Source organism: Artibeus jamaicensis, unplaced genomic scaffold (genome assembly GCF_021234435.1).
Source record: "Artibeus jamaicensis isolate MK-2021 breed Jamaican fruit bat unplaced genomic scaffold, CSHL_Jam_final scaffold_474, whole genome shotgun sequence".
Classification (NCBI taxonomy): Eukaryota; Metazoa; Chordata; class Mammalia; order Chiroptera; family Phyllostomidae; genus Artibeus; species Artibeus jamaicensis.
In genome coordinates this window covers 9,842,969-9,856,782 of record NW_026522046.1, presented here as the reverse complement: position 1 = coordinate 9,856,782, position 13,814 = coordinate 9,842,969, and the positions used below count along the sequence as shown (strand labels likewise).

Below are 13,814 nucleotides of genomic sequence, written 5' to 3'. Positions count from 1 at the left end.
CTTCCTTTTTATATTCCCAAGGAGCTCACAAAGTTTATGGTAAATAGTTTGGGAGCTCCTGTTACAAGTGGGACTAGGACAATTGTGTTTAAGTTTTGCTTGTGTAGCAAGAATATATTACAAAGATTTATCTAGTTAGGAGTATCTAAACATGGACCCTAAATTCAACACACTAGCTCTCTTTAAAGAAAAAGAATGAAGAAATGGCATAAAACTGTGAAAGTAAGTGTGTCCTGGACATGCCAACACAGCTCAATATCATTAATTTGCTGTTTTAGTTGAAACTCTGGTTGAGAAAGCACAGCTGACAGTTTTCTATGGAAGTGTCTTTGTGGACAAGAGCTGCCTTTCTTTCAGGGAGTCACCGGGAGTGATCTTGGGAAAAATCGAAGGGAATGATGACTCAATGAGCAGCCCAGCAGGTAAATGCTTTACTCCTTCCCCCTCTTCTCTGTGCCTCCAGCTCCTCCTCGCGTCAGGGTGTGCGGCACAGATAGCCCACTGCACACAGACATAATGCATTTGGAATTCAGCGATGGTTGCTGGCCTTCTCTGCATTTTCATTGAGTCTCCTGGTGAAATCAGGCCTTGAAAGTCACATCTATGCAACTGAGTGGCCACTCTTGTAAAATTGTATTATCCTTTGGAGATCCTGGGCTGTCACTGAGTAATAAAAAGAAAAAAGAAACTGAAAGCCTTCCCAGAGTGCCTCAGAGGGAACCAGGGTCATTCTACTCTTCCAAATGAAAAGGGTCATATAAATGACAATTTTATTCCATGACAATAAGATACCAAAAAAGTTTTGCCTTAAAAAATGTGTATTCAATTAAAAAAAGATGTATGCAATAAAGACTTCTAAAATTTTGCTACTTAATTTGGGTGGTGCTCTGATTTGCTTTTTAGTAACTGTTTTAAATTAATTTTATTAAAAATATCATTGAAAAATGTCCCGGGCAATAATTCTACACTTCTTAACAGGGAACAGCTTATGAAATTTTTAGTTCTGATGGATACTAGATATATCCGAGAAAGTCCTCCCAAATGCTCTGCAAATTACCAAATTATGATGAGAACAGAAAACTGTTTACTCTCCCCTAAAACAACTCCTTTGAGTTTGAGTTGCTTTGTATTCAAAGAGCAAATTGAAATAGGCCCCGAATCTGCCACCACTTGGCAACCATCGAGTTACATCAAAGTATTGCATATCCACTCCACTGGCAGACATTAAATTGTTACCGATCTCATGTGCATAGGGGCTGCAGAGCTAAGAATGCAGCCTGTAATTATTACTGGGAATTCAGTTACTGTTGAAAGTATAGAACGGTATCACACACAGAACGTTTGTAAAAGTTGCTTTGTAATGGATGTGAGTCAGCTGGCCAGCGGAATGAATGTCCAGAGATGGGGAGGAGGCAGCAGCAGGCCGAGAAGGGGCGCTGTTCCATCAGGGACACTCAAACAGGCAGCTACCACTGGTTGGAGGCTGGCCCTAAGAGTCCTTCCCTGGCCAAGTTTCTAGGATTCTAAAATTGTCAAGAATATCATTCTTGCAAATATCGCTGAGCTCTAGGGAAGCAGGTGGTGACTGCGGAGTCACCACTGCCTGGCGGTGAGTGCCTTACGGCCTCTCTCTCCTGATGACCGTCCAGGTGGAGGCTCACTGGCCCAGGTGAGCTTCAACAGAGAGTGTCCAAGCTTGTGCCTCAGCGCCCGAGACTCTTTGCAGGGGGTGGGGTCCAGCCTTGTGGTGTCTGGGCCACACAGGAAGAAGAGTTGTCTTGGGCCAAACATTAAATACACAAACACGAATGAAAACAAAAACATCTCACAATGTTTTAAGTAAATTTACAATTTTGTGTTGGGCCATATTCATAGCCATCCTGGGCCACATGTGGCCTGTGGGCCACAGGTTGGACACCCTATATGTGTAAGCCTCAAGGATTTGTCATTTCATGTTCACCTGAGACCACTCCCCATGTCAAGAATCTCGAATGTAACAGAGGGGACAACTTCCACCTGCACCTCTGGTTCAGGGTGGGCGTGGATCCCCTCTCACAAAAAGAAGCTCACTCCCCCATCAACTCCACTGTCTTCATGTATATGCTGTTTTGCTTGGTAGCTGTAGTCGTTAGTATAACCACCCATTACTGACCAAAGAATGTGAAGAAAGCTGGGATCGGAGTGCCCTGGGCAAGACTTGGAGAAAGGAAGGAGACAAACTGAAGAGGAATGAGAAAACTTACTGGGGCAAATTACCAGAATTGGGCATTGGTGAAACTATATTGTGGGCAGCATTTTACAAACAACTTTTCTAATCCTTTAAAAAATTATGTCTGTCCAAACCATCACTAAGCCCCCAACAAGCACAAAACACTCCGAAGAACCGAGTGGAATGTAATTAATGAAATAAAACACCACTGCTAACAGGAAGTCCTGGTAAGTTGATAAATGTTCCAAACGAGCCCTAGGGCCACACGTCTTTCCGAGGAAACCTCTGCCATTCAGTGGGATTCAGCTGGAAAATACTGATCTCTCTCACTTAGAATGCAAAAGGGTGAGCGATGCAGATTATTATAGAACTAAGAAAACACAATCGTTAGGACGCGTGTGTTTATCACTCCTAAGAAATACTATTTAAAATGCTAGCAGTTTAAAAGGAATATCAGTGTGCAGAACAGCTAGTGAGCGAGGAAAATATGATATTTAAACAAGTTAATGTTAACTCAGTAGAAATCATGATATCATCACACGTTTGCCCTGCAGACAATGCATGAAGACACAGTATCTTATCTCCTGCTTAAATTCACACAGTCCCAGACAGCATGTGAATAAGGTCTGTGTTTGCATATTTATACCCTACGTCATACCTGCTTTTAAGAAAAACACTCCTTCAAAATCCTACCCTGTGAAAAAACTATTTTCAGGAATTTTTATTTGGTCCACTGATCTAACAAGGCTGAGTTCTCAAATCTTTTACCCCAAAGTTAAAAATTGGAGCAACAAAACAAAACTCCAGCAAGGCATAAATAAGATATTAAAGTGCATATATACAGTCCCCAAAAAGTTTTGATTGGGAACAGCAAAAGTTTCTAGTGCAAAAACTGCTTTTGACAGCAAAGCCTCTCTGGAATCAAAAAGCTACAGTAGAAGTTAAAATTGGAATAGGTTTAAGCAATGCCTCTCTTTAGTTAATATTTGTGCATGCACGTTGGCCCAGACTATGTTCAGTCTTTCTGAAAGGGGGAATTTCAGAGGACAGTTCAGAAATAGTTGGAATTCCCTGATCTGAGGCAGTGTTTTCTCCAGGTGTCCCATGAGCACGTTCCTTAGATGTGTCATCAGCTACCAGTGGGGACAAAAACCCGAAGATGTTTTGAGATAAGCTTGCAACTTGTGAAAAGAGTATTCACATAGTCACTTAATCTCGGTTTGTCTTGAGCCTCTTCATTCTTCTTTCGAGCCTGACCTTGACTCTCTAGACAACATGTTGTGCTTTTGGATCTAAACAGAGCCTGGGCATTGTCTGTGGGAATTCCCTTGGGTTTTATCACCACGGCATTTTGAACGTCTGGTTTCACCTTTTTGGAATGAAAAATTAAATAGGTTTGCGTTTCTCAGTGATGTATACAGGCAAAGGGTTATTGTTATTATTTTCCTTTTCCTTCAAGGATCCAAGTTGAAAGCTCTCAGGAGGACGTCCAAGTCACCGAGATTAGCCGCCTGGAAGAGTTCTGGTTGGTCCATCAGAGAGAGCGCGATTCGGAGGGCAGACCAGATGTTCCCAGAGATGGCAGGATGGGGAACTTGCTGTTGATTCCGGCTCTTTCTCTGCAGACTGAGGGCAGTGAGAAAATTGCTGACTGCTTCTCTAAGAGGGGAGAAAAAGAGACACTTGAGCATATGGCACGTTTCAAAAAGAGCAAACAAGACAATAATAATGGATGAAGTTATTTTAGTCTAAAACCCCAAACCACCTTTCTATGGTGTCTTGGGTCATCAGAGGAACAACTTTCTGATTCTGTCATGATTCTTCCATGAAAAGTCATTGTTAAATGTAGTGAAATTGGAAAGAAGAGAGCAAAGCAATTTTTATTTTAGGAATGTCATGTGGGAGAGGAAGAATAATGACCAAACCATTGCTCACTCTTTAATGCATTCACTTTTCCCCTACCGCAGGAGTGATGTGAAGATGTAATCCGTTTGCAGATGTGGTTTATGTAACGAGGGTTGAAAGGAAGCATCTGGCCTCACTCAAAGTAAGTGGCCTGACTTTTCCTATTGGCGGTGGAAAGAGGCAACGCAGCGGGGTTCAGCTGAGTTTGTCATCAGAGCCCCAAGGCTGGAATCCTTAGGTTTAAAGCACTGAGTACACAAAGCAAAGTTTATCCTTGGATTATTTTTGTTAGTTGAATTGTTAACTTTTCAATTATTTTCCATAGAAACAGCTGTAAACCTACTTTTGCACCACTCTGTGTTACTGTCAAGGAGGATGAGATTTCTTTTTTCATTAAGAAGGGGCCCTCACTTTTGACACGGTTAAGATTCATTGGTCTAAGCTTCACGCTGGAGCTCCGACGGACAGCAGGGCAGTGTTTGCAGCTGTACCCAAGTTTTGGGCCAACAATGTCCGCTCCTTATTTCAACTGTATGCAGTACTAGGGTAGGGCTTGACCCTGATGCTTTATGGAAAGTGTAGATGACACGGTGAGTGTTACAGCTCATACGCACTCGCCTGCAGCTCTTGGGCGAGAGGTCCCAGACTTCGGTGGGTACTGAAGTATTTGTACCAGCTCCTGGCTCTCTTCCAAGTCACATTTCTATTGAGGGTCGTTATTCATATGCACTTGTTTACACCTCAAGTTAAACTTATTTTCAGAATTCATTTAAGGTTTAGGTCTTACTTGGTCTCTTTTTGTCAGGAAAAAAATGCAAGGTGTTTATCACATCACAAGGTTTCCCATACCCAGCATGACAGTTTAAGGCCTACCAGGCTTAGCCGAGATGTTCCAAAGTTGCCATTTGATCCAGATGGACAGATTTAGTCCCAAAGGATACAGGATGCACAGACACATTTGCGTTTCAGATAAAAAACAAATGATTTTCAGGATAAGTATGCCCCATGCAAAGTATGCCCCATGCAATACTCGGAAAATACTTACCCTAAACATTTTGTTACTGTTTATATGAAATTCAGACTTAACCAGGCACTTGTATTTTATGTAGCAGCCCTAACATTGACTTGCTTTTGTACAGGATACTGTCTGCTTGAGGATAAAAGGTTCCCACCTGTCAGGGACCTTCACGGCCTCCGGCAAATAGTTACCCCTGCTGAGGCTTGTATCTGCGAATGCCAAGAAAGTGTTTTATTGGCTCCTCAAGTATGTTTTCTACACTAAGAAGTTATAATTAAGAAAAAAACTCATCTGGAAGTTTTATAAAAGCCTCCTTTAATTCAACTCAATATGCCTGTATGTATTTATGTACTTACATCTTTCCTTGTTCCAAAAAAAAAGACCTAAAATGTTTCATAAAACATAAGTGAATAAAAGGGGTAAAGGTAAAATCGGTTTAGGGAAATCAGACAGAGCCAGGAGTGAAGTTAACATACAAAACAGACACTGTCAGGCCATGGAGACCGGTCCCCTCCAGCTCTCCGCACAGCTGATGCGAACGAGCCCCTCAGCAAGCTGCCCCTTCCACCATGTTGTTCACAAAATAAAACAGACCAGCCGCTCAGGGGCCACTCCCTTCCCCTGGCTTTGACCTGAGCAAGATGCTTCTGGGGGACAGAGTATAATCCAGTGACTAATGAATGTTCTTTCTAGGATCCCTTTGTTATAAGTGAAGCAGCTGGTTTCTAAAGCCTCAGTATTTGCCAAAGGCACGATGTCTTAATGCAGTTCAGAAATGGCAATTCTTCAGAGGTCAAAAGAATGCAACCCAGTGATGGAGCTCTCTGATGACTCATCCAAATCATAGTGACACTGATGCCGCTGCGACCGCAGTGACGATCATACACTAACTCCTGCTCTGTGCCAGGCAGTTACACTTGAGCTGCACGATAATCCCGGGAGATCGGCATTATTAATGCCTGCTTTTTTTTTTAAGAAGGTGAAGAAACTGAGGGTCAAAGTTATGTACTCAGTGTCATAAACCAATAAATGGCAGAACTATGATTTGAACCCAAGCGCGTCTAATTCTAAAAGCCTGGCTCTTCCTGAGAATGAAAAAGGGTTTGACTTTTTTTTGGGGGGGTGGGGTTTAAAACTAACATTTAGTCCTCTTTTTTTCCAGTTATGAAAACAATGCCTGTTTACTTAGCAAATTTTAAAAAAATAGAAAAAGAAAGAAGAAAAAAGCCACACTTTGATTACACAAAAGAAACAAAGGTCATCTGTGGTCCCCGCCGACCCACTGCCGGGGAAGACGCGAGAGGACGAAGACCCGGGTGGCAGCGAGCAGTCGCGAGGGAAGAACGACGTTACACGTCATAAGTCCACCATTTAAAAGTACTTCCCTTCAGAATTTTTTTATTACTCACTTTATTAGTAAATTAGATTTAGAAAACCTGGATTCTGGCTGGTGCTTTGCCAAAAACTGGCCCTGGACTCTTCTTAAGTCATTTTGTCATTTTGCTGGGTTCTCCTGTGCCCCCACACCCAGGTTTTCTTTTCCTTCCCTGGAAAGTGGTTTGGACTATTCATGTTTCTCAAAGAGTTGCTCTTGGCGGGGTGTTACAGAACCAGCTAACTTGTCCCAACCGGGCTGACTGAATCAAAATCTCTAGAGGAGGGGCCTGGGAGTCTGCATTTCCCAAGATGCCCGTGCTATTGCTGCTCTAGATCTTTAGAGTGGAGAAGCTCTGAAGCCAATTGTTCCTGCTTCAATAGGCCTCAGGGTCACAAGTTTCCACGCTTAACCTTAACAGGAGGAGGAGGAGGATTCCTCCCACAAAGCAGACATTTTTTAGCGGCAAACAACCTTTCAGGTTGTTCAGTCTCAGCCCTGAGCGGGGCTCTTGGCCCCCTGCTGGCGGCCATACTTCACCTGTAGGCGCCCAGGTTGATGCAGCTTATGCCCAGATTGTATCTGGATCGGATGAAGCCGGGCTGGATCTCCAGCGCGCGCGTGTAGGCCTCCACGGCTTCCTCGCTGCGGTCTCCGTTGGCCAAGGTCGCCCCCAGACGGTTCCATAATGAATAGTCCTGATGAGGAAAGGGGAGTGCTCTAATAACCAGCACAAGCCACAACGATGGAATAGTCTCAGATTCCTCGCAGAAGGAGGACGATGGCTAAAAATTTACCCAGTGCTCACAGACAGGGGCCATGACCTGGCAAATGACTCAGGAATCTTTATGGCTACTTTGTGAAATGACTCTCATTCATCAGGGAGCAGCTACCATTTGATGCTGTCAGGCAGTTCACGTTTCTATTTTAGGTACTTAAGTATTAACAGCCACAGTAGCATCTGTTAGTACTGATCACTTTAAACCATTGGAAGCAGGGAAATAAAATGTAGCAAAAATGTACAAAGTACGTCCCGTGAATTTTTTATTTTTAAAGAAAGAACCTCACGGTTTCTTGCTGCACACTTACCTCTGGTCGAACAGTTAAGGCAGCGTTAAAAGCATCAATTGCTCTATTAAATTCCCCGCTCAGGTGGAACAGCACCCCCAGACCTGTCTGCAGATCTGGGTCGATCACATCTCCATTTTGATGGGCAGCTTCCAGATACAATTCCTTCACTCCTTCCAGAACAGAGCTACCAGGGGGGAAATTAGATTTGTGATCCAAATAGTATGAGCACAAATGATTTACTATTATGTTCTCTGTTCTGAGAAAACATGACAGAATGGAAACATTTTGCTTAAAATATCCTAGCTTAGAGAGAACGGTGAATACTGCGTGGTGAAAACAGCTGCTGGTGGTTCTAAGTATCTTGTGCACAAACAGGGTTAGGAGGGGAGAGTTCCGCCGGCCCTCTGAGTGCCTGCGGACAGCACCCTAGGGCCACGGGCCCCCAGGCCTCCGGGAGGAAGGGTTTAACATATCGTGATGAATTGCTGTTAGAAACAAAATTCCAGAAGAACGGACTTACACTTTTCCTCATACCTAATTCTCAGGCTTTATAAAACCTGGCACATTGCTACTTATTATAACTTATTTCGGGTTAATTATATGCCCACATTTGGCTTTAGAGTATGGCACTTGGATAAATGTCCGTGAGTGCCCGCAGTGTGGACCAGGTGTCCCAGAGCTGGCTCTGATCTCGGCTCAACCTCTCCGATCAGTGCTGCCCCTCTGGCAGACTGCTTCCCCGCAAGCCACCTGGCCTGGGTGGTGGCGCGGGCCTGAGGCTCGTTAATTACCGTTATGGTGATTAATTGTGTGTAAGGGTGTAATTAATGAGAAGGATACCTATCAACCGGAGACTTGGACATCCTCCGCGTGAGGCCTGGAGATCCCTTCTTGCTCTTCACAAGGTATTTGTACTTTGGATTTTGCTTAATCCAATTCTTCAGAGCTTCGCAGGCATCCTGCTGATGGCCGGTGTTAGTGTAACTCACAGCCAAAGCCATCAGAGCTTTCAAGTTATTGGGCTGCAATTCTAAGCACCTGAAAGGAGGGGGGGGGGAGCCAATTTCAGATTTGTTTTGAAGCCAGAGTCTGAACAGTTCTTTAGAAAATTTGAGGTTTTTATTAGTTAAATGGTACGAAAGCATTGCTAAGTTTATGTTAAGCCTCTGAAGAATATCACAGCGATTATCTATGTGAAAATTGGGATCTAGGAATATATTTTTTCTTTTTTATTGAATGTATTGGGGTGACATGGGTTAATAAAATTATATAGGTTTTAGGTGTGCAGTTCTACAATACAGCATCTGTATATATCTTTTGTGTTCACTGCCCCCAGTCAAGTCTCCTACCAGCCTGTGTCCCCCCATATTCTCCTCTACCTCCCCCACCCCATTCCCTCTGATAATCACCACACTGCTGTATAGACCTAATCCCTTCACCTTTCTCACCCCGTCCCCCAGCCCCCCTCCCCTCTGACAGCTGTCAGTCTGTTCTCTGTGTCTATGAGTCTATTTTGATTTTGCTTGTTTGTTTTGTTCATTAGATTCCACACACGAGTGAAATCATATTGTATTTGTCTTTCTCTCACTGGCTTATTTCGCTGAGCATAAAGCTCTCTAGGTCCATTGAGGGACCTAAGCATATTTTTAAGAAAGTTAAAACTCATCCTGATTCGAGTTAGGTTTGGTGATTTTAATAAATGATTTTAAAACTATAGAAACTATGGCTAATCCCTGCACATAATTTATCAGTAGTTAATCTAATGAGAAGTAGGGGTATCATTATTTCAATGCTGCTCTACTATCATTATATTAAATGCCCCTTATCTGCAAAGCAAACTGACTTGAATTAGATTTGGACATCCAGAGATGAAAGATTAAACAGTCTTTCGCAAAGGAGAAGAAAATCCTGTGTTTCCAGGCTATTGATGTGGGTTTACAGGAAGGCCCGGGCTACAGCTGCTCTCCCTTATGCTATTCCCCTGGCCTCTAGCAAAGGCTTTTCAAACTTTGATGTGCATGGGAATCAGCCAGGATCTGCTCAGTGCAGATCCTGACAGAGAGGGCCTGGGTGGGCCCAAGGCTGTGCAGGCCTCACAGGCTCCCAGGTGATGACCATGCTGGTAGCCCCAGGATAAGACTTTGTGCAGCAAGTCCTACGTGGCACCTATAGCAGTGCTTTAGGAAGAGGTTTATACGTAAGGAGGAGTAGAGAAAGTGGAAGCCTGTTTGGTAGGGTCTGTCCATTCCTCCTCCCCCCCCCCCGTCAGAGTTTTACTAGGGGCTCTAATCAAGTCTGGTGGGATGCCACACCCACCCAAAGTAGTCTAGGGCTTTCGTCAGGTGCGCAGGGATTACACATGCAGGTTGCTGAAACTATTTCAGGAGATGCTCTGTAGACCAGGAGCTAAAATTGCACTGAGATAATTTTGAGTATGTATTTTTTTTCTGAAGTAAACTTTCAGAAGCTTCAGATAGGAACTTAAGAGAAACTATTTATGGAATGAGTATTTCATGATTGCTTTTTAACACAAACTTCTGTGTGAACGAAGGTCAATTGATTTCTGCCAAACATTGTGGTGTAGGAACATTATGTCTTTGTAAGTTCTTATTTTTGGAGCTAAGTGTAAATTATATGTGCATCTCAGCACTTATTCTGGCCAGATTCTTTGCAATGTATTTAAAGGTCACAAGATAAATCTCCAACAAGAGGCAGTCCATTAGCAAGCGTCCACCAGTCCCGTGATTTTGCACTTAGCTTCATCTACCTCTGGAGGGCGACAATCGCTGCTTGCTCATTTTCATTCTCTGCCTGGGTTATCCCGAGGAACTGCCATGCCTACAAAAAACAACTGATGTCAGCATCGCGAGAGGAAGCAGAATCACTCCTGTGCAGTAGTGGGTGTGTTTACCTCCAACAGACCCCTCTATGCAGACCAGCCTGTTTCAGATGCGAGAGTCTCGTGTAAGGAAAAAAATATTACATTAATTTCTTCATTCAAAGTCTCTTGTGACATCTGGGTCAAGATCCTTTGTCTTAATTTACAAACTCTCAGTATTTATTGTCTCCTGTGACCCATGGAAACCTCTGAGTTTCTGAGCTAGTAGGTATCTTAAAACCATAAGATGAAAGTATGCATTTGTGAGGAAAAAAAGGTATAAAAATAGCCCCAAAATGTAGCTAAATAGTCTTAAGTTTATAATATGAAATCTCAAGATACACAAAACGAAATCAGCTTGTATAAGTGAAAGGCAGGCAGTTTTTAAAGAGGCAACAAGAAACTTAGGACCAAGGAAAACAAGACGAAAACCCGTACGGCACGTGTGCAGCTCTGACAGAGGGTTGGGCCAATCTGACATTGTCGTCAGATTTGCTGGGAGAGAGAGAGGGTGGGTGCATCCAAATTTTAGGGATTTAAAAAAGTTTGGGCAGCCCCAGCTGACTTGGCTCAGTGGATTGAGCACCAACCTGCGAATCAAAGAGTCGCTGGTTTGATTCCCAGTCAGGCACAGGCCTGGGTTGTGGGCCAGGTCCCCAGTGGGGGACACATATGAGGCAACCACATATTGATGTTTCTCTTTCTTTCTCCCTTCCTTCCCTTCTCTCTAGAAATAAATAAGTAAGTAAATAAATATCTTAAAAATAAATATGAAGGTTTGGGCAGTGCATAACTCTCCCACATTTTTAAAGCAAACTGTATGAAAATATACAGAGTCGCCTTAAAGTGCTACAAAATTGTATCAGTTTTTTCCCTTATGGGTAATTATTACAAACTCATAAAAGTACTAATTATTTCTCCCCACAGTATCAGTGATTCTTTCAAATGTGTACACAGCTGCCTCTATTTTTATTTCACCTTCTGCACATAGAATGCTTCTTTAGACTGAAGAAGCAGTCTTTCTCTGAGGGCCTCTTTCTGGGCTCTGGGTGCCACCTCACGCTCCCTCCCTGGGTCGTCCATCATCTCAGCACCGGGGTCCACACAAATTCGGCAGCCCGGGTCCAGTCTAGGAGCCAGTAGTAACCGAGTGTCCAAATTTCCTTATTTAGGAATCTGGGGTAATAACATATGCTTTTTAAAAACCTCCCAGAGTTGTTGTGTCAAATGATATAATAATACACATGAAAATACACAGCATTCAGAAATGCGAGATGACATTATTATTTGTGTGTGTGTGTGGGGGGGGGTTGCCTGTATGTTTCTGTTAATGCAGTTATTTTCTCTTCTACAGTGATGCAAGTATCTCTTTTAAAATTCTAATATTTTGGTTCAGAACTCCAGCTCTTAGTTCAATTTCATTTCATTATCAATGTTTTGACTAACTGGATACCAGCGGCTTTAGTGATCCGTTTACTTGTTCTTTCCACACAGACTAACCAATAGCAGTAATAAAGGCTAAGCATTGATGTGCCAGGCGCTCAGCTGACTCTACTTCATTTGTACGAACTAATTTAATCCTTACAAAACCCAATGAGAAAGTTATTATAATGGCGATTCCCACTTTACACGGAAGGGAACGGAGGTTGAGGGCGTTTAAACGACCTGTTCCAGATCGCACGGCCGTCGGCGGGCGAACCCCCAGCGGAGGCAACCCGCCCGGCGCGGCAGACTGGAAGTGGGCCCCCTGTTCTGGGCCGCCTTCTCGGCACCACACAGGCTCCTGCCTAAAATTTCTCTAATTCCCTGGGACTAGGCCTTATGCCTTCTGGAAATGACAAACCAGGAAAAAGACTTCAGACCCGCCACTGTCTTACGACAGGCCCTCACAGGTTCGGAAGTGCAGCGGACAAAGTCGGGGTGCAGAAGCCTCGTGGGTGGTCTCCCGGCCTTGCTTCCAATCACGCCTCAGAGGCAGGTTTTTATAACATGCTCTTTCCTGGTTCCAGCGTGAGGTTCGAACACTTGCCGACCTCCTGTTGCCTGCTGCTCTCCCCTCCCTCTTTCGCAGACCCAGTGTCTCAGCTCCCTGCTGTGTTGGATTAATCCTCTGTCCTGGAAAACTCGGCTTTGGACCCCCTTGCAGGGGGGCTGCGTCAGTGGTCTGGCTCTCCGCTCTCCTAGCCTCTTGTGCATTTGCGTGTGTTACACTGCGCTGATTTATATTCACTTGTCCCTCCACACGGACCACTAAACGTGTCTTTTCCTTGGTTCCATTTTCCAGCTGTTCAGTGTGCTGAGCCCGAGTGCGGCCCAAGTCCTGGGACGTAATATATGTTCAATAAATGTGGACTGAGTAAATCGATGGTGACATACGCTGTGGCTCGACCCAGACAAGACCGCACACTGCCCCCTGCAGGCTGCCACTGTGCTTCCAGGGAGGCAACTTTAGCTTTCCATTGCCTGTCCCCACCTTCTAGTTTTGGGGCACCACAGACAGATACTGCAGATTTGGTTAGAAAACAGGCTGTATCGCTCTAACCCAGGTTAACTCCTTTGAGAATCATTGCTTGATGAAAATGCCACTCGGTAGAGCCCCGAGAACCCCTCTGTCCCTCATTAGCACGCACAGCCACCCCCTGAGCCCGGCAGGATGAAGGGGAAAGGAAGGACACCTCTGCGTCTCCAGGGTCCTGAAGAATGGCCGCCTCCATGAACAGGATGGTGACTGGGAGGTCCCCCTCCTTCAGCCTCTTCAAACCTTCCTCAAATGCGCCGGGCCAGTCCTTGAAGGGGTTTTCGGTGTGGAAGTAATAGCCCTGCAACACAGAAGGGCCAGCGCAGGCCCACTGGCTTATTCTCACACTCAGTCGGTTCCTCTGGAATTTTAATGAAATTACTTAATTCATTTAAATTAATAGATTCATTTAATTGCAATGAAATTTCTTTTTAAATTTTTAATAAATGTTTTTATTATGGTGAAATTTTACTTTATATGCATAATGTAAAATTAACCATTTAGATTTCAATGATGGGGGGTTGGAGGTTGGGTGGAGGAGGGCAAAGGACAGGGAAATGGGGGCCATCTGTAATAGTGTCAACATTAAAAAATATTTCAGCTCCTGTTTTTCCCTTATTTTGGATGTACATTCTCATTGTATGAATTTTAGGTTTTGTTATTGAATAATACATAAAGAAACAAAAAGTTGCCCATAACGGCAGAACTTAAATATGACCACTGCTAATATTTTGGAGTGTGTTGTCTTTCTGATATTTCTTTTGTTCACTTTGTTTCGGACACTCCCTGCGGCCCCCACCCAGGACTTTAAAGACTCTGAGTTTTTGCACCCGTTTTTGC

At 43.9% G+C, this 13,814-nt stretch overlaps 1 protein-coding gene across 1 annotated transcript in view; it reads right to left on the bottom strand.

Annotated features, from left to right (window-relative positions):
* Positions 1–1,897: 1,897 nt before the first annotated feature.
* PEX5L (peroxisomal biogenesis factor 5 like) overlaps positions 1,898–13,814 on the bottom strand; it is a 150,388-nt gene continuing 138,471 nt past the window's right edge. The window contains exons 10-15 of the mRNA XM_037136887.2: positions 13,132–13,275; positions 10,346–10,416; positions 8,419–8,616; positions 7,597–7,762; positions 7,048–7,205; positions 1,898–3,868 (exon numbers count right to left, since the gene is read on the bottom strand). Coding sequence (XP_036992782.2) covers positions 3,664–3,868; positions 7,048–7,205; positions 7,597–7,762; positions 8,419–8,616; positions 10,346–10,416; positions 13,132–13,275 — 942 coding nt within the window. The 3' untranslated portion in view covers positions 1,898–3,663. The remainder of the gene's footprint in view (positions 3,869–7,047; positions 7,206–7,596; positions 7,763–8,418; positions 8,617–10,345; positions 10,417–13,131; positions 13,276–13,814) is intronic.